General features: G+C 34.7%; 1 protein-coding gene and 1 long non-coding RNA gene across 2 annotated transcripts; both read right to left on the bottom strand.

The window, feature by feature from the left end:
* Positions 1 to 4,390: 4,390 nt before the first annotated feature.
* Positions 4,391 to 6,847, bottom strand: LOC132602702 (uncharacterized). Its single transcript, XR_009567866.1, has 3 exons — positions 6,537 to 6,847; positions 5,997 to 6,043; positions 4,391 to 5,235 (listed from the first exon to the last, which is right to left on the bottom strand). It is a non-coding gene; the product is annotated as an uncharacterized LOC132602702 (long non-coding RNA).
* Positions 6,848 to 12,184: 5,337 nt separating this feature from the next.
* On the bottom strand, positions 12,185 to 16,017 carry LOC132602701 (receptor-like protein 9DC3). Its single transcript, XM_060315487.1, has 2 exons — positions 13,002 to 16,017; positions 12,185 to 12,635 (listed from the first exon to the last, which is right to left on the bottom strand). The coding sequence occupies exon 1, from the start codon at positions 15,995 to 15,997 to the stop codon at positions 13,019 to 13,021; it is 2,979 nt and encodes a 992-aa protein (XP_060171470.1). The 5' UTR covers positions 15,998 to 16,017; the 3' UTR covers positions 12,185 to 12,635; positions 13,002 to 13,018.
* Positions 16,018 to 21,847: the final 5,830 nt, after the last annotated feature.

The raw sequence follows: 21,847 nt of genomic DNA, 5'->3' as shown, positions 1-21,847 counted from the left end.
GTGGCAAGAAGGTAAATCTTTCATTTCTGAAAGTGTTCGGTTGCTTATCATATGTTCATAATGATGATACGGATAGAAGCAAGCTTGATCCAAAATCAAAGAAGTGTTACTTTATTGGCTATGGTGACATCGAGCTTGGGTACCGATTTTGGGATGAACAAAATCGGAAGATCATCCGAAGCAGGAATGTTGTCTTTAACGAAGAGGTACTGTACAAAGACAAGCTGCAAAAGAATTCAGAATGTCAGGACAAGGAATCGGAAATAGTCGATTTGAGGGACTTTCCGGCACCTGAGCCGCAGCCAGGTACAACCGAGGCAGAGGAACAAACAATCCGAGAAGGTGCTGATGAAAGTGCTGATTCTGAAAAAAATGAACAGACGTCAATCACAGAGCTGCGTAGATCATCCAGGATCAGGAAGCCGCTTCACAGGTACTCTCCATCCCTCAACTACATTCTACTCACTGATAGAGGAGAGCCGGAATGTTATGAAGAAGCAATGCAAGTCGATGAATCGACTAAGTGGGAGCTGGCAATGAAGGATGAAATGGATTCACTATCAGCAAATCATACATGGGAATTATCCGAGTTGCCAAAGGATAAAAAGGCATTGCAAAACAAATGGGTTTATTGGATAAAGGAAGAACCCAATGGAAGCAAGCGTTATAAAGCAAGGCTGGTTGCAAAGGGATTTCAACAGAAAGAAGGCATTGACAATACAGAGATCTTCTCTCCCGTAGTCAAGATGGTGACTATCAGAACTGTCCTTGGGTTGGTAGGAAAGGAAAATCTACATCTGCAACAGATAGACGTGAAAACTGCATTTCTTCACGGTGATCTAGACGAGGAAATCTACATGCGACAGCCGGAGGGATTCAAAATCAAAGGAAAGGAGAATCTGGTGTGCAAACTTCAAAAGAGTCTGTACGGACTAAAACAGGCTCCAAGACAGTGGTATTTAAAGTTTGACAGCTTTATGAAGAAAGCTGATTTTTCAAGGTGCAAGGCAGATCACTGCTGTTACTTCAAAAAATTTGAAGACTCGTACATGATACTGCTACTCTATGTCGACGACATGCTAATCGTAGGAGCAAACCTACAGGAGATTGATCGGTTGAAAAAAGGGTTATCGGAAGAGTTTGCAATGAAGGATTTGGGAGCTGCAAAGCAAATCCTTGGGATGAGAATCGACCGAAGCAAGGAGGGCATCAAACTCTCACAAGAAGAATATGTGAGGAAAGTTATCAAAAGGTTTAACATGCATGATGCCAAGCCAGTCAGCACTCCCTTGGCTGGACACTTTCGGTTGTCAAAGGATCAGTCGCCGACAACCGAGGATGAGAAGAAGCAGATGGACAAGATACCTTATGCATCTGCAATAGGTAGTCTTATGTATGCAATGATATGTACAAGGCCAGACATTGCACATGCAGTGGGAGTTGTCAGCCGATTTATGAGCAATCCGGGAAAGCAACACTGGGAGGCTGTGAAGTGGATATTCAGATATCTGAAAGACAGCTCGAGTTCAGCTCTGTATTTCCGAAAATCAAAAACAGGATTGCAAGGGTATGTTGATGCTGACAACGGTGGTGATATTGATAGCAGAAAGAGCACATCCGGGTATGTTTACACCTTCGGAGGTACTGCAATCTCTTGGGTTTCCAAGTTGCAAAAGATAGTAGCTCTCTCTAGTTGTGAGGCTGAGTACGTTGCTGTGACGGAGGCCACAAAGGAAATGATGTGGCTACAATCTTTTCTGCGGGAATTGGATCAGGACCACGAGGGAAGTGTGCTATATTGTGATAGCCAAAGCGCCATTCATTTGGCAAAGAACCCGGTTTACCATGCTCGAACGAAGCACATACAACTCCGGTACCATTTCATTAGATCAGCTTTGGAAGATGGAGCGCTAGTGCTTGAGAAGATCGCAGGGAGTCAGAATCCAGCAGACATGCTGACAAAGGCAGTGACGATAGACAAACTGAAGCTATGCTCAACTTCAGTTGGCCTGCACGAAGTATGAAAGTAGGAAAGAGCTGCTGCATCGATCAAAGTGTGAAGACAAATTAAAATTAGTCTTCAAGTGGGAGATTTGTTAGGTGTGGAATTGGCCAAACAAGTCAATTCTTTTGTTCACATAGTCGTGATGTAAGCGCTTACCTCATAATAGTTGTGATGTAAGCGCTTACCTCATCATAGGAAATTCATTCCTATAAATAGGTAGCTTATGGTTCATTTGTAAGATATCATTAAGATCATTTGCTATACACATCCCAAGAGAGAGAAAATCTAAGAGAAATACTCTTAGTGAAAGGCCTAAGTAAGAGAAGGTCTTTGAGAGAATTTTCTGTGGTAAAATTCTTGAGTGTAATTGGGATTGGGGTTGTGAGGTTGAGTGTTGTAAACACTTGTAATATTTCTTCTTTAATAAGATCTGCAACAGCAACGTGGACGTAGCTCTCACATTGAGGGTGAACCACTATAAATCTGTGTGTGTCATTTATTCTTCGCTTACATCACGGCGTAAGTAGGTTCTGTCTAAGGAGGTTGGTATTTAAGTGGTCCAGCTGTGACCCTCCAATCTTTCCTGCGAACCTGCTTACAAAGGTCGGATTTGGGATTTAAATCCTAACAGTTGCTTCCTTGCATATTGAAACAACAAAATAATTAGCTAGAGAGAAAATAATGGTGTGGTACGTTTGTTATTAAGGCAAAATGGGAAAGATTTAAGTTTGAATGCTTAAAAAGAGAAAGGGATTCAGCATTCTTTCTTTTGTACGTGTCATTATGCACTTTAATGTGCATGACTCATCCAGCCCCATTCTTGCTTACTAATTGTAATTGTCCCAACTGTCCACCCACCAAATAATATATAGTACAGCCATGCATTGCTTTATATTTGTTTTTTTTTTCATGGCCCACATGGACTCATCAATCTTTACACTTGTCCACTTTGTTTCTAAATTGTTTCACTTTGTTTCCCACGATAATTGTGCACCCGTAATATTTATTCAATTCACCTTGATAACAATTATTTTTAATACACTTTATATACTCATTATCATAATTATATGACATAGCATTAGTCTATAGTCCCTTTTGGTACACATAAAATATTATTTCCAGTCATCGTCGTCACACTTTTCCTTCTTAAATCATCTCGGGACTCCATTTCTCGTATACACCGAATTCTTTTATTTTCATGTTTGACTATGACCAAAACTTACAGCCGGTACAATTTGCTCATGCTGGACGATTCGATTTCCTAGTCCAAAAATACAGGATATTATAGCTTGGACTGTATTTCATTTAAATAAATTTCGAACCTCGACGAAACTTATTTTCTTAGCTTTGTTTAACTTCTAATATTTATAACACATTTGTCCCATCAATACCGCCTATAAGGTTGAGGGATAACCTCGCTTCCGTTACTAATGTCATTTAACTCGCACGCTTTGCAACGCACGAAAATACGGGATGTAACATTCTTCCCCCCTTTAGAACATTCGTCCTCGAATGTTAAACTAGTCTTGTATAAGTATACTGGATATGGTTATCTTATGAAGAATCAATTACTCTTCTATCATGTCGTGTCTCTCCTTGCTTAGCTTAATATCATTCTCCACTATATTTCTCATTTAGCCAATTACACAATTTTTTTTTTTAAGGGGACTTTGCCTAACTTAATTTTAGAAAAAGGAAAATACATATTTTTCCATGCTAGCTCATCGTTTGCTGGTCATATGAACATTTACACATACATTCTTAAGAGGTAAGTATATTCATCAATGGTATGACAATAGTTATAGAATATTAGTGGACCGTGGGGTCCCCCCCCCCCCCCCCCTTTTGCCGTTACTCTAAAGAAATAATGTCTGGTCCTACATGTGTCACCATTAGCTATACTTAATAGTAAATAGTCTCTTGGTCCTATTTTACCAGTGGCACGTGGATTACATATTCCTTAATAAAACTTATCTATTAATCGATATATTTACTTCCACTAGACGCCCCCCTTAATCAATTATGCATAAAATTTATTCTTTGATCAAATCCTATCACTACTGTTGACATGACTTTTCAAGATTTTTTATTTTTTTTTATTTTTTTTTAAGAAAATTTTTGATAGAGTTTCCTCTGTATTTCTTACTATCCCAAAACCTACACGCAGAAAATACCAACAATGCGTCACAGGGCCAACATATATGTAGCATATCATAGCCACACAGGGCTCCCGATATCAACAACTGTATGGAAATGATGAACTTACCTCGTATGTCCAATTCAAACTGTACCTGTTATACTCTTCTGTTCACTTTCCCTTTTTAATCTCTAGCGACATTTCAATCATACATGCAACATTCGCACTATATCTAACATATACCCTGCTTACTTATCTTTTTACTAATTTCTTCAGCTTCTTCTGTTCACACTTTGTAACTGAACTTATCATCAATATATATACATTCAATCCATTTTCTTACTATATTCACAATTACTAACCGTGATGATGACCAGTCGCCATTCCGTATATACAATTTCTGATAACGTAACCTCAATGATATATTAATCTCTGTAATTTCCAGTAGCATTATTTGTCTTCTCTTGTCGACACCACTCTCTTGCTGAAATCAAAGTTCAGTATATAAGGGATACCATTTCCTATCTTTTGGCTCTATCGCACGATCTCTTAAGATGAAAGATGGTCATTTTTCCTAAATGCCCGGTAGCCTCCTGTTTATTGGCGTGGCGCGCTACACACCATAAACAAGACTCTACTAGACACGGCTCGTAGACACTTCCTAGGACGAACTGCTCTGATACCACTTTTGTCACGACCCAGCTAGGGACCGTGACGGGTACCCGGGGCTAGCCACCGAGCACCACTCGCTCTAATACTCATCTTACTCATTTAATGCTCTTTTACCAATTTTATACACGAATTGTAGGAAAATTATATTTTATATAGAAACATAAATACTTATACCACTTTTGCCTCTCGGCCACCAAAATAATATATACATAATAATAACATCTTGTGAGACCATCTGACCCACACTGCGTATCTACGAGCCTCTACTGACATACTAAACATATAGACGGAACAAGACTCCGTTGTGCCCAAAATATGCATATATACCAAAAGAAGAATCATAAGCACCTCCGAACAATGGAGTGCTCTCAATCATCTGACAGCTACTAAGAATCTGGATCAAGCTCACCTCCCTGTCTACCTGTGGGCATGAACACAGCGTCCGAAGAAAACGGACGTCAGTACGAACATTGTACTGAGTATGAGAGGCATAAACAATGAAGAAAGACACTAATAATATAATGTGAACATCAATATGAAACATATGAATCTGAATGACAATCATAAAAGAAGTAATGCATGTTGTCTTACTCATACTCATCATAATCTCATATATGCATAATATGCAAGCTGCCCGTCCATATCGGAACAGTGTGATAATCAATAACATTAGCCCGCGTCCAGGCCTCCCGCGTCCGGGGTACCATCTTATGCCGCCCACTAGTCGTGTCTGCCCATGCCAAAAGGTCATGGTGTATCCGTATAGCTGCCCGCCTTAGCGGTGACTGCCCGGCCAACTAGGCGCGGTGTAATATGATCATGACATGCTCATCAAAAATACTTGTAATAATATGCTTATCATAATATGCTTATCATAGTACATGCATAAGACTCAAGATCAACTATACTCTATCGGGGTGGCCTAAGGCCGTGATCCCCCGATTTCATTATGGAACAATTATTGACATTCTGCCTCACCTTTAAGGAATTAGTACTTAAGGTGAGTGTAAGCAATAAATAACATCATTATCAATATGGCATCATCATATCATATCTCTTATCTTATATAGACATTTATGGACTTAGGCTTCTAGCTTTCTGGAAAATAGGAACTCATGAAGAGGAAAAGAACTCATGCTATAGGATTCATGCCATTAGAAAGAAAGGACTAGCCTCACATACCTTGAACTCTATCTAATGTCCAACGTCTACTTCTCGAGCTTGCAGGTCTAAAATTAAGACAACATAGGCCACAATTAGATTATCCACATCACTTACTAACCAATCCAAGTACGAATGGAACTTAACAAAATTCGGGCAGCATTTCCCCTGTAAACTTAACAATCCTCGAAATTCCAACTTAGCCAAACATCAATAAAAATACTAGCAACAACAATACCAACAATTTCATATCAAACTAGAATTAAATCCATTCTTAAATCGCTTCCAAAACAGCCCAATATACATTCGTATATCAATGCTTGTATACACTTCTTTATTTTCGTATATCCATAATATAACAATAAACACAACAACAACAACTACAGCCCATATCACGATATTCCAGCACACCAAACAATTTATGACAACCACCAAACAGTCCACATGGTAATAATAATAACAATTTATCTGATTTTTCGCAATTAATTTTGTAGTTCCCGTCTCTCAATTTAACTATGGCCTAGATGAATTTAAATATATCTAGTAGAGGAGAATTCTTACCTTATATTCCAAGAAATAATCTTCTTCCACCTTACTTCACTACGAAGAAAGCCCGGATTCAACAACACGATAAGACGGAATAACGAGATCGAAGCAGTGAGCAAAATCCGAATATTGTTCTTGAGAAAAAAAAAACTACATTTTTCTTCCGTAAAATACCAAGTCACGTTGGTGCTCTATCAATTCAAAACTGCGTTGTTTCCATATAAATGGAAGTCACGTTGTTGCTTCCTTGCATATTGAAACAACAAAATAATTAGCTAGAGAGAAAATAATGGTGTGGTACGTTTGTTATTAAGGCAAAATGGGAAAGATTTAAGTTTGAATGCTTAAAAAGAGAAAGGGATTCAACATTCTTTCTTTTGTACGTGTCATTATGCACTTTAATGTGCATGACTCATCCAGCCCCATTCTTGCTTACTAATTGTAATTGTCCCAACTGTCCACCCACCAAATAATATATAGTACAGCCATGCATTGCTTTATATTTGTTTTTTTTTCATGGCCCACATGGACTCATCAATCTTTACACTTGTCCACTTTGTTTCTAAATTGCCTCACTTTGTTTCCCACGATAATTGTGCACCCGTAATATTTATTCAATTCACCTTGATAACAATTATTTTTAATACACTTTATATACTCATTATCATAATTATATGACATAGCATTAGTCTATAGTCCCTTTTGGTACACATAAAATATTTAGTATTTAGTATTTAGTAGGTGTTGACACCCAATTTTGTCCCTCCTTTATTTAATTTTATTCACTCGGGGAGTCTAATTGACGAGCCAAATACTTTATTTTCACTACTATTATTTTCGCTACTTTTATTTTTAACATTACGAGTATTACTTTACCACAAATTTTTAATGATTCGTCATCATTTCATTTTTTCGGGTTTGGACTCGTTAAATTAATTACAAGACAACACTTTACAAAATATTTATTTTTACATTATTAATTATTTATCATCTTTACCAGTTATTAAATTAGAAGCCCAAGAATAATTAAATAGCGGAGGAATGGTCTACAATTTTCAGCCAATTAATGGCTTAAAATACAAATACAATATTATTTCCTACCCAAACAAACAACCCACATTTATATCAGCCCATATTTAAATTAATAGACCGGCCCAAACGAATTATTGGCCAGCCCAAAAACTACTCGGTCCAGCCCATACCCGAAATTGACCTGACCCAATTCCTAAAACCTAACCCTTCACCCCCATTCCTCTTCAGTTCACTCTTTCTCCTCTCTCTACTCTCGCCGCCGCTCCCCTTCCCTCTCTCTTTCCCGCTTCCCTCTCTTCGTCATCCACGCCTCTGCACCCCCACTTCATCTCTGCCACTTCCACTGTTGTCCCTCACGTTCTCTGCCATCTCCACTTTCCCTTGTCCCCCGCTCTTTCATCTCTCTCATACGCTCCTCCCCTTTATTTAATACAAACAAAACCCTATAAATGGGATCCAAAGTTGAATCGTTTGGAGGGGGGATTGGTGATACATGAGTATTTTCTAAAAGGCTTAAGTTTTCTCTCACTTTCAAAAATCGGGTCCTGAACTTTTGTTTCAAATCAGAGAATACTCTATGTTATGAGATTGGTGTTGAAAATAAAGTTTCCACAATTCAATCAACTTTCGTCGCTGCTCGGCAAAGAGCTTTAATTACAACAAAGACATTTTAATTTTTGACTCGAGTTTCGAATCTGTCAATACGAGAGTAGATTCGAGGCTTCGACGCCCACTTCACTGCATCCCCAAAAGGTATGTTCTTTTTCTTTCAAATCGAAAATTTCGAATGTGTTCGCATGTTTGTTTCGTTTTGTTTGAATCTTAGTTTATAACTTGTAGTATCGAGCATGTTCAGGATTGGCTAGTTTGATTTTGGTTTTAATGATTCCTGTAGGTTCGTGTCTTAATTTAGTTCGGGTTTTTGCAGTTTAGAAGTTGATAGACTCTATTTGTTTATGTCTTAAATTTAGCTTAGTTCAATTTCAGTTTTGTTGGTATTTAGATGTCCGTACGAGTTCACGTGGGGATGATCATGATGATGGTGTTTTGACATAGTTATGTTTATTCGGACCTGTTTAGATTAGTTTAGTCATTGGCTGTTTGTCGTCTAAGGTGATTTTCGTGTTTGAAGTCAGAGTATTCTTCAATCAAACTCATGTTGATTCAATTCCTGCAATTTGATATCTGTATACATGTGTGATCATTGCTTTGTGTTTACCCATCTGTTTAACTCATGCATAGTTGACCATTAAGTATTAGCTTAGTGATTAGTGTGATTCTGCTGGTATTCGTTAGTCATTATCCAAGTTTTTTTTAGTAGTTTAAGTATGTTTAATATTAGTCAGATGTGGTCCAGCCAATTATTTGTAAGCGTGACATTTTATCATATTAAGTTGTTAGATTAGATTGATAATTATGTATTAGGTGCTGTTTGGTTGGCTTAATATGATGCCTAGTGCAACTTTATTGATTTCGGGCAGAACAGTCTATTAAAGGGCCCTTTATATATTTGTTCGATACGTTTCTCTGCTTAATCTATAATTTAGTCATCTGTCATGTGCAATTTAGGACATTTACTTGCATTTAATCTCATGGCATCAAGTTTTACCTCATGTATAATGGATTCAAAACTCAATAAACCTGCTTGCTGTCTTTTTTTTTTCTTTTCTTTTCGAGATCCTCGTATGTGTGCATGTAGTTCATTTGAATGATTTTTGTTGAACAAAAGTGGAAAAGACTAACAGTTAACTTTATGTGTTCATGGGTTATCAAATATTCTGACTGTAAAAAGATAATAAAGGGAACCAAAATCATTTCCTCATAATCTGGATTAAGTCCCTAAGAGTACTATTTGGAACATTTAACTTTCCTTTACATATGTTTGATGTTGAAGTATGGACTATTCCAAAGCACTACAATTGTTGAAATATGTGTGCCCTTTCCTGTTCTCTTCTCTGCATTATTTTCTGTCTCTTGAAGTGTATTCTTTGGACTTGTATGAATGCATGAAAATCCTGTGGGTTGGTAGGGGTTTGATAAATGAACATGTAGAGACAGAGTTCATTTTGAAGGTCCCCTTTCTTTTAAAGGGAACGCTGCATTCTTTTTCTCTCGACCTGTTGTTGAATCTGGGTACTGAACTTTTCTCCTTAAAACTCTTCTAATTCATTGAAATAGGAAATGCTCTAGGATACTGAATTTGATTTGAAATAGTGTACTCTTTTTCTTACATTTTTTTACTATTGAAGCCTGAGTTGTTCCTTTGACACTGCTTCTGCCATATCCCTATGTGTTTTCTCTTTCTTTCTTCTGCATTATCTTGTTTTTCCTCCAGAATATATACTTTAACCTACCTTGGACCTGTGTGAATGAAATGTGCTAGTGATCCTCTTTCAATACAACTTGACCTCAGCATGTGCATGTCCTACTAAACCTATCAATGGCGCTTGGCCCTTGGTTAATTAAACTTTAGTAACATTAAGGGTTTTAGTTTAGTTGTGGGTAGTTAATTTCACAAAATTACATTCACTTCTAGTTATGTTTTAAACTACTTATATAGTATTGATAACATTTATTTGGAATAATTTTTAAATAGCATGACTATATATATTTGAGTTAAAAGAATCAATATTTATTCCTTTATCTTAGAACACTTGAAATACACATTTGTTAAAACATTAATGTAAATCTTGCAATAACTTTACAAATACATTTTAATTTGCTAGTTAGCGTAATTCATATTCGGAATACATATGAAACATCATTCATCCCATTTATTTTGGTTTATTTATAATTAAACTCTTATTAAATCACTACATTTTCTACAAGTATTATTTTAAACATTATTATTACACTTTCGTTTAAAAATCAACAACATTTATAAGTCGTGTTTACAAAGTAACATTAGGAATATTCTTTTATACAACTTATTATCTTTACATGTCTTATTTCTAATAACATTATTACCTTTTACTTTAAAAAACTTTAGCTATATTTATAGGTTATTTTTTCAAACATTTATAATACTATATTTACCCTTAGCCTAATTATCATAAGTCCGGTCGGTCAACCATTGTTAATGGGTCTTAAAGGATGCCTAATACCTTCCCTTTAGACTAATTGAACCCTTACCTAGAATCTTAAGTTTCGCAGATCTTAAACAGAGCTAACTTTAGAAAATAACTTTAAGTAACTTTAGGTGTCCTAATTCACCATAAATAATTAGGTGTCGACTCCTTAAAAACAACAAAAACAGGAATCTCCAATATGTCGTACTTCTACTTTAATCCCGGTTAAAAAGGGGTATGACAGTAGGTTTATTTATGAAGAAAAAAAAGACAAAAATATTCACTAATTTTAGAGTACAAGTTTTGTATTTTAACAAAAGAAAAATAACAAAAAAAGGTTTCTTTTAATCTAGTTTTTTTTAGTTAATTACCTAATAAATTTTTCGTTAGTGTAATGATTTAAGTTTCTTATTTTTTGATTTAAAAGTAATTGATTAATAATTTATCTTGGCATTTTTATTTAATCAAAAGAAAAAGAAAATTGAACCGATGATAGCCCGCCACATGACAAATTTCATCCCCACCCATATCCATGGCATATTTCATTTTAGGAATAAGAATACTCTAGTATTAGAAGGACTTTTTAGGAAACTTACCAAAATTAGACACACTATAAAAAGGAAGCTAACCCTAATTTCCTAACGTAGAGACTCTACACATTCATCATCCACAAGAACACTACACCTAGAAATTCTAGACAACAATCAGCCGCATTTTCCTTCCTAAAAAGTAGAATAGCAGGAAAAGAAATCACAGCGCCTATCCTCTTCCTTACTCGGTAGTTTCACGTCAAAGTAACCATTTTCAGATCTGTCAACCATGCAAGCCCTATTTTCAGATAGGGGTTGTGAAACCACTGTCTTCACCGTGCCAAAATCACCATATAAAACACCATTAAACTCACCCGTTTTAACCACATTAAAAACCCATAAGCTCCAATGGAAACCAGCCCAAAAACTCCATTAAAATAGCCATATAAACTCACCTCCAAACCTCCATTAACACCAAAAAAAAGAGCTCCATAGAATGTTTTTTATACCTAAAATGTTTATTTCCTTTATACTTGTTGCTTTGGTGTTTTTGAGGTGTTTAGAAATGGTTAGGTTGATACACAGTAGGTGCGATTCATAGGCAAGTAGCTTTCTTTTCTATCTTCTGGTTATATTTTCTTGTTTATCGTTTATACAGTAATATTTATCATTGTTGAATGACTTTATCAAATGAATAATTACTTCTGGCTATATTTAATTGTTTATGGCTTTGTTTCATTTAACTAACAGTAGACGGAGTGGTAATTTGATTTCGAGTTGCTGGCGTATGCATGAAATAAAAATCAGATTTCTTTTTTTATTTTTTATTGAAGACTCAGTAATTCAATAGTTATTTTAAATGAAAGCGCTAGGCAAATTTAAGCGCGCTTAAATAATTGTGTTGACCATGTGGACAGACCCGTTTCTTAGTTAAATGGATATAATTAAAGAAAAGTCATGTAGGTCACCCCACTCCTTGACACTCTAATAATAAATGAAAGACCTTATGTGCATACACGCTTCTAAGTTTAAACAATTAAAACACATTTTATCCAAGAATTGATTATAACTAAGTATAAGCCAATAAAAGCAACCGTGCTAGAATCACGGGATTCGGGGAATGCCTAACACCTTCTCCTCGATCAACATAATTTCTTACCCAGTCTTTTGTTTTCGCAGAGCAAAAAATAAAAAGTCATTTTCTTTTGATTAGGGATTCAATAAGGTGACTTGAAATACCAAAACTCAACTCTAAGGCGACTCTGTAAATAAATAATTCCTATTCAAAACAATCACTTCAAATGGAAAAATCCTTTAAACAATAAAAACACGTGCGCGTTCATCCCGCGCGGGGCGAAAAAAGGGGTGTGACAAAGCTAACATATAAAAGTAAATTGAAACTAATCAGATCCAGCATCATAGGCTGCAACATATGATATTATTGCATCTCCGATGACCGTTCCACCAAATGCTCCTCCAAGCACCTGCATGTTTGTATTTATTTATGTCTGACGTTTACTTTACACCAAAATGAAATAATCAGTTGGTTTGCTCTTGAAGCACTAGTTAAACCAGCCTCTAACTAGAATATTGGACCAACTAAATTTGCAGAGGTTCGATTTTTTTACATCATTCCACCTCTGTGCATATCAAATTAAACTTTAACTAGCTTAAAACATATTTAAATTTTGAAAAAGCTAATCCATTTTAATTGCTTCTACTAATTGATTTTGGAAAGGAAAAGCAATGCTTTGTAGAGAATTTAATTAGTTGCTGACATAACTAATATGAAAACTTTAACATAGATAGTTGCGATAAACTAAAGATCAAACTAGAATTTAATTGTATACCTGAATGTTTAACTCTTCTAGATGCGATTATTTCTTCTACTGTACTGTAGTGCCTGCTTCTTTCTCCGTCGCATAATAATTTTGTTTTCCAACTCTCCAATGATTCTTGCAAGCCATTTTAGATTTCCAGTCGAGATCATGAAATAAACTATGGATAATCCAATACATAGTCCACTTCCATAGCCCATAAGAGCAGCTTTCCAAAATTCATTGAAAAATTCAGAAGTGCTTTCTTGATCGTCTACCGCATAATCGGTATAATTTGTCTCTGGTATCAAAATATTTCCACAACCTTTTGAAACAGGGAATCCACGTAATCCATCATTACCTTCATATGAATTGCTCTCAAATGTAGCAAACTGACATCCTTGAGGGATGCATCCTCGGAGATGATTGTGAGAGAGACTTAAGAATGCAAGAGACGTAAGAGCAACTAGTTGTTGTGGTATCTCTCCTGAAAGCTGGTTAAATGAAAGATCCAAAGATTCGACTACAGATAAACTTCCAAGTGATGGTGGTATATGACCTTGCAATCCATTATGAGACAAATTTAGCACCCGAAGCGCAATAAGATCTCCCATAATACTTGGAATTTGTCCTTCAAATCTGTTGCTTGAAAGATCAATAGTTGTATAAACAGTCAATATTCGATCAAGTTCAAGCTCCAATCCTTTGGTTGCAATTGTTATAGAATCATCGTAATATGAATCTCCAAGATATCTTGGTGCCTTCGTTGTTCGATCAATTGTCCTCATGGCTTTCAAATGTTGAAACAAGCTCGTCGGTAAGTGGCCTGAGAAGGCATTGTAAGAGAGATCTATGATCCGAAGCTTGGGAAATAGGTTTTCAATCATTAAATTTTTAAGGGATCCATACAACTTATTTGATCTGAGACTTAAAACTTGTAGGTCTGGTAGAGTTTCCAACCACATGGGGAATTTGTCATTGAGGTGATTGTCTCCTAAATTAAGAACTTGCAACTTTTTGCAATTGGCCAAAGATTGGGGAATTTCTCCTTCCAAATCATTACCATTCAAGTTGAGGCTTCTAAGTGAACTTCCAACTCTAAAAGTCGTTGGAAGAGTCCCAGAAAGATTGTTGTGGTGCATATCAAAAACCTCAAGATGACCACTCATGTTGCCAAAACATTGCAAAATTGGTCCCTTCAAACTGTTTCTACTAAAATCTAGAATTTGCAGTGATGCTAAATTGCAAATAGATGAAGGGATCTCTCCACTAAGATTATTTTGTGATATCTTCATAAGCAGAAGGCCACTAATATTACCCAAACATTGCAGGATTTCTCCGTTCAAGTTGTTTCTCTCCAGATTCAGCATTTTCAGTGATGTCAAATTGCACATAGATGAAGGAATTTTCCCAGTAAGATTGTTAGCATCAAGAATTATATATTGCAAATTTCTCAAATTGCCAAAGGAAGCAGGAAAGGAACCATCAAGAGAGTTAGTACTCAAATATAGGTTAGTAAGTGACCTTAGGTAACCTATTTCTTCAGGAATGAAGCCAGAAAGGTGATTCTCATAAAGCCTCAAATCAGACAAGCTGGTCAAGTTCCCCAATGAAGCGGGAATAGAGCCATTAAGAGAGTTATTCCGCAAAGATAGCTGATTAAGAGACCTTAGGTAACCTATTTCTTCTGGAATGGAGCCAGAAAGGTGATTCTGATAAAGATACAAAAAAGACAAGCTGGTCAAGTTCCCCAATGAAGCAGGAATAGAACCATTAAGAGAGTTAATACTCAAATCTAGGTTAGTAAGAGACCTTAGGTAACCTATTTCTTCGGGAATGGAGCCAGAAAGGTGATTCTCATGAAGCCTCAAATTAGACAAGCTAGTCAAGTTCCCCAATGAAGCGGGAATAGAACCATTAAGAGAGTTAGTACTCAAATCTAGGCTAGTAAGAGACCTTAGGTAGCCTATTTCTTCGGGAATGGAGCCAGAAAGGTGATTCTCATAAAGCATCAAATCAGACAAGCTGGTCAAGTTCCCCAATGAAGCGGGAATAAAGCCATTAAGAGAGTTATTCCGCAAAGATAGCTGATTAAGAGACCTTAGGTAACCTATTTCTTTTGGAATGGAGCCAGAAAGGTGATTCTCATAAAGACACAAAATAGACAAGCTGGTCAAGTTCCCCAATGAAGCAGGAATAGAACCATTAAGAGAGTTAGTATTCAAATCTAGGTTAGTAAGAGACCTTAAGTAACCTATTTCTTCGGGAATGGAGCCAGAAAGGTGATTATCATAAAGCCTCAAATCAGACAAGCTGGTCAAGTTCCCTAATGAAGCGGGAATAGAGCCATTAAGAGAATTATTCCGCAAAGATAGCTGATTAAGAGACCTTAGGTAACCTATTTCTTCAGGAATGGAGCCAGAAAGGTAATTCTCATAAAGATACAAAAAAGACAAACTGGTCAAGTTCCCCAATGATGCAGGAATAGAACCATTAAGAATGTTAGTACCCAAAGATAGCTTAGTAAGAGACCTTAGGTAACCTATTTCTTTAGGAATGATACCATTTAAATGGTTGTCAAATAGGCGGAGGGTCTGAACCTTGGATAGTGAGCCGATTTGTGGTGGGATTGTTCCTGAAATCTGATTCATACACAAGTCAAGATAGACAAGATTAGTGAGATTACCAATTTCAGGTGGGATGGTGCCAGAGATATTGTTCCTGCTAAGATCAACATACTCAAGAAAAGGGAGAGATGAAAATGGAAACTCATAGAGTGTACCAAAGATAGTAGCGTTTGTAATATTCAACCTGTTTATACTACCATTGAAGCATATAACTCCGTACCAGTCCCTGCATGCATTAGAACTTGGTCTCCATGAATTCAATAAGGAATTATTCTGGTTATGGAGAGTTGCTTTCCATTTCAAAAGGGAAGTTGCTTCCTTAGTGGAAGCAAAGCTAACTGTAAAGAGATATAAGAAGGAAAAAAGTTGAAAAATAGAAAAGAATTTGGGAACTATCATCATATATTGCTCAACGATTTTGAGTTGATTATTTTGGTTTTTGATGGATGAACTTGGTGCAGATCTCGCTTTTTATATTGTAGTAAACCAGTACAAGACTTGCGTGTAAAATACGGCATAGAATCAGAGCAACTTTCAATTGAATTAAGTAGCAAAAGATCAGGACAAGGTAGCAATTAATTCAGACAAGGACCTATCCAAGTGGCTAAGTATTGTTGTATATGCATACATTGTTGCTCTAAAAATTATTTTCTACTGCAACTTGAAAGCACTTTAAACCGCGGTGGTTGTTAAAACCATCATCATATTTTGAGTTGATTATTTTGGTTTTACATTGATCAAAATTAAGTAACTTGTGCAGAGTGTGTATATATATATATATATATATATATATATATATATATATATATATATATATATATATATATATATATATATATATATATATATATATATATTGTTTTTCGGAAAAATACTTTTGGAGAGCAGTATTTTTTGGTTGGCCAAGGTTCCAAAAGTTTTTATGAGAAAAAAATTACTTTTTAAACTTCTAAAAATTATTTTCTATTGCAACTTAAAAGCACTTTAAACCGTGGTGGTCGTTAAAACCATCATCATATTTTGAGTTGATTATTTTGGCTTTACATTGATCAAAATTAAGTAACTTGTGCAGAGTACATCACAAGTCCTGCGAGTCAATGGCATATATATAAATAAATATTTTTTAGCTTGTGAAATACGGAATGGAATTAGAATGACTGAGGAGTCAATGAGTCAACGTTGCACTTTCCATGCAAAAGTAAAGACTAACAATTCAAATGTGTTTGGCAATTACTAAGTTGTCAAGTTTAAAGTTGTGGAAATCTTTCTACTTGTGGAAAAGTAACGAGCATGGAAAAGCAACCACTTTCAGAGACAGTGTAAATATGGGGTCCATTTAGGATTGATTAAAAATTGCATAAGTATTAAGTGCTGAAAAACACTTTTAGGTGATATTTATAAAAGAAAAAGATCTAAATATGTCATTGAACTTTAAAAAACAGCCAAGTGTGCCATCCGTAACAGTTGGGGTAACAGATGCACAATTCTGCAAAGTCGTTTTTGAGTCTTTTCTTCTTCTAGAAAAAGGTCACGTGTTGGAAAGCTTCTGTCGTTAGTGTCTGGTTAAAAAAGTATTGAATACTGATAAGCACTTTGTAGCGCCCTGTAAAAGTTTGTAAACTGTGGGTGCATCTTAAGGTTTGAATGAACTGTTGAGTTATTTCTCATGTCTGGATTTCTTATTTTAAGAATTTATAAGAGTGTGTGTGTGTGTGTGTATATGGTGATCGCTTGCTGCCAACATCCTTCGTGTCGTTGTGGTGCTGATGTGTTGGTTGGATATAACAAGCTTCAGCTGATCGTTTTTTCGGAAACAGAAACATGGTTCTGGTGGTACCTAAATTTAGACCATATGTATCATCCTTTAGGTATTGGATGTTAGATAGTTTGTAATATAAGAGGTCTTAAATTGAATAGACACATCTATTAGTGAAAGGACATGACTACTCTGAAAAGTCATCTCTCAAATTCTATAAATATAAGGACACTCTTGAAGTATAATACAGAAAAATCTATAGGTATAATCTTGGCTTTATTGTATCATGAAGGGAATTGCTTGTATTTTCTCTAATCTGTATTCGAGCAATATCTCTTTAAGAAAAGTCGATTCTTTCATGCCTCAAAGCCATTTCTTCTTCGACTGTGTTTACCTATTTTTCTAGCATTAGTTGTTGAAGAAAACCTTTTTGCAGTTCAATGTGAGGATTCTTTTTGGAAAGACGCTTTTGTTTTACCTCTTTTTTCTTGAGCGGGTTAGAAATTGGAAACCCCCCTCACTTATTTCCCCTGTTTCGGGACCTTCATATCTGCAAACATTACAGATTCACAAAGTTGCTTTGACAATCATAAAAATTCTACTCTAGTTAATTCTTTTATTTCACAGGCCGCCAATTGTAAGATTTCAAGGCGAAGTACGTTTTTTTCTTAAATGTTGTGCTATCTGTTAAAAAAAAACAATAGCTAGTATTTTTTCTGTTCAAATTCATAATAGGTCAGTTACAGAATGAGCTATAAAGGAACTCATCACTGAGAAATTTTAATATTTCAAACAGATTAACATTTTGAAAATAAATCTGACTGTGGTTGTGCCCAAATCAGACCATATAGCATCCTTTAGTATTAGATATTGCAGAGTTACATATTCTCATACTCGAATATTTTGATACAATTAAATTTCAATTGGTCTCGGACCGATTTTTCAGAGTTGAATCTCTTCGTACTTTGCTAATATGTTTCCCATTGTATAGAAGTCACATTTTTTGATTGTCTCTGTTCTAACTACACAACTTTGACATATGCACCCGTATGTGTAATAGTGAATTTTATATATTACTAGTTTCTCAAAACGTGTGTTACATGTGTATCCCATATCAAATTGTACATACTCTTTTAACTAGTGTAAATATTAAATCATAGAACTAATGAGTAGCAAGATCTTCTAATATATTAAATATTCAGGTTGATCATTTCTTTGTTTTTCAATATTTCAACAACATATAGCTCTAATGTGAATAAAAGCAATGTCCATTTTGTCATGTCTTGAAGTTTAAGCAGAACATTATATGCTTCTGAAAATGATACATAGAAAATATTAACTCAACTAAAAAAAAAAAAAAAAAAAACCTATTCCACTAAATTACCAAGCTGTTTCTGGGTGGTATTTTGCTAAGTCTGTTGCATTTCCATTTTAATGACCATTTACAGCCCTACTCCCTAATTGGTTTTTACTTTAGTGAAAATTCATATCTCATAAAATTCTGCATCGTTCGAAAGCAACTAAGAGAGGAGGGTAGAGTTTCAACAAAGCATATTTTCGCACATGGAACTAAATAAATAGATTATACAAAAATTTATCTCACTCTAATACAGGAATTTAAAATTTTAATGTAATTGGCTATTATAAGAACACAATAATCATTAGAGTACAATATTTCTTGAAATTTCTTTTCAATTTAAGAAACTGAAGAGAAGATTTTACATCAACACATAGACTATCTCATTACATGTCAAGGATATTTATTCTCAGTTGCTTCGCCTACTGCATCCTCAACTCGATAAGACAAAGCTTTAGCATCAGTCGTTACACCTGCAACATATGAATATGTTAGATAAATCCAACTTAAAAATATAAAATCTTGAGTAATAAAGGCACCAAAAATTGAAGTGGAGATAATGAAGCTTTTGCCTGGTAAATTAAATTTACCGCATTAGATGAATCCAGATCTAAAATCTTGAATACTAAGCATATACTTATCTATGCTTCGCATGACCCTGAAATAATTAAGTGTTATTGTCACATGTTTATCAAAGAATGTGTGTGTGAATGAAACAAAAGAAACTATATCATTATCACATATAAAACCTTCTTTAAGAAAGTGAGCGGACTGTCCTCTAGAAAGACAAATCTGCAAACAAAGAATTCGGAAAAATTATACCTGAGAAATTGTTCACTTCCACCCCCAAAAAAACAAAAAATCAACAGCTCTTTCAATATAAATGATATTGAAAATACCCAAATTGTTATAGAGCAAGAAAGAAAATGAAGAATTGCTATTAGAAATCTGACAGACACCAAGTTGGAATATCAAACTCCCATTGGGTTCACGTTTAATAATGTTCAAAATCTATTAAGAGATAACTCTTGGTCTTCCCAAAACAGCTGTAACAGTTCTAATTAAGAAGTACGTAATTGCTCTGATATAGAAAAATATAATAAATGAAGGAAAATCCCAAAAAAAGATTAAAAAAATATAAATAGAGAGATTAAAAGGTCGTTTTGGTACAAGAATATTATAGGATTAAGATTCAAGAAAAGGATATAAAGATCGTTTAACTTTTAATGGACATTTTAGTAATTCAACTTTAACTATAGGGGCTTTCCAATATTATACTCTATATTATGTTTTATGTTATATATAGAAGATTATAGATAGATAGATAGATGATTAAGTTCATGTATGTAATTAGCGTTAGTAATTGAATGCACGTTCCCTGGGTTTATTACTTCTGGCAGATTCAGTGTACATTAATTGTAGTCCTTTAGTTAATACACAAAATAGTGGAGTAACAAATAGAAATCGCTGTTTGTTCCTATGGCTATTCAAGTTGCAGTTTCACTGCTTGGCTGCCATTACATGAAAAGTTTTGGAGTAATAACTATTAAACTTTAATTATATATTTAGATAGATTAAAATATTACTTCTTCCAGAACAAAAAAAGAGTTCACTTAGCCATTTGCACGCCCTTAAGAAAATAGTAACTCCTAGATAAAAATAGGTAATTTGACTAAACTACCCCTAATTAAATAGGTATAGGGATTTGATCATATAACATTTAATAGGGACAATTATGGAAAAGCAAGGTTAATTATTTCTTGATTTGCTAAGTGAACTCTTTTTTTTATCCAAGAAAAAAAGGCTAAGTGGACGTTTTTTTTAATCTGGAGGGAGTACTATTTAATACTCCCTCCGGATAAAAAAAAGAGTTCATTTAGCCATTTGCACACCCCTTAAGAAAATATTAACTCCTAGAAAAAAATTGGCAATTTGATAAACTACCCCTCATTAAATAGACATTGGGATTTGATCATATAATATTTAATAGGGGCAAATATGGTAAAGCAAGGTTAATTCTTTCTTGATTTGCTAAGTTGACCCTTTTTTTGATCCAACAAAAAAAGGTTAAGTGGGCTCTTTTTTTGATCCGGAGAGAGGAATTAACTAGATGGTTTATTACATTTTGATTTACTGCAGGGCAAAATCGTAATACAACTTTGAAAGTAGGAGCTTTCCACTTTTCGTATAACTAGTTCCTATGTACGTGCCTCACACGTAGATCATTAGTCAATTATTTTATACCTAAGGAAAAAAATATTTATTTCAAAATGTATACAGAAAAAAGAAATCGTTGTAAAGCAATTGACGTTAAAAAATGAAATAATAATTAAATGCGAAAAAAAAAGTCAATGTTATTGCATTAGTATAATATTGGATTTTAAAATTATCAAAATTTAGACATCTCTGAACTTGCAAATATGATCAATTTAGTTAAGTTAGCTAGTATTTGTAGATGGTGTAGAACAATAGAAATATGTAATGCGCCTATACCTTACCTAGTATATTTCTAAGACGGTGTTTTTGATATATATATTTTTGTCTGCTATAACCAGACTCTTGCATCTATATCGCTCTTGAAAATGCAATCCAGACCAATTTATATTTAAATCAATTTGTTAAATTCATTTTGATTTACTTTTAACTAAATTGTTTCGATATAGTCACGCTCATGGCTTTATATAAAAAGTGTAATTAACATGACTCTGTTTCGAAAAGCATCCTGCACCAATCGATCACATATCATGTGCCACTTTTCTCTGCACTATATATATATACATCATCAAACAAAAGTTTATTCAATAGAATTAAATGAACAAAATCTATAGATTCAAACCCTTAGCGGTCGTTTGGCAACTGTTTAGAATTATGCAGGAATTAGTAATACATGAATTAGTTATGAGGAAATCTATATATTATTTTATGCAAGTATTAGTTAAGTAGAGTTTAGTTTACTCATGTATAAGTTATTCATGTATTAGTTATTCCAGCTTCTATCCTGCATAAAATAATACATAGGTTCCCTCATAACTTATACGTGTATTAATTATGCATATTTCTAAATTGCTAACCAAACACTGTATAAACTACAAAACATGATATTACTTATATAAAATTTAATACCTGCATAACTCAACTC

The sequence above is a fragment of the Lycium barbarum genome, chromosome 7 (assembly GCF_019175385.1).
Source record: "Lycium barbarum isolate Lr01 chromosome 7, ASM1917538v2, whole genome shotgun sequence".
NCBI lineage: Eukaryota > Viridiplantae > Streptophyta > Magnoliopsida > Solanales > Solanaceae > Lycium > Lycium barbarum.
Note: the sequence above shows the minus strand (reverse complement) of the source record. Positions and strands in the feature narration are given on the sequence as shown.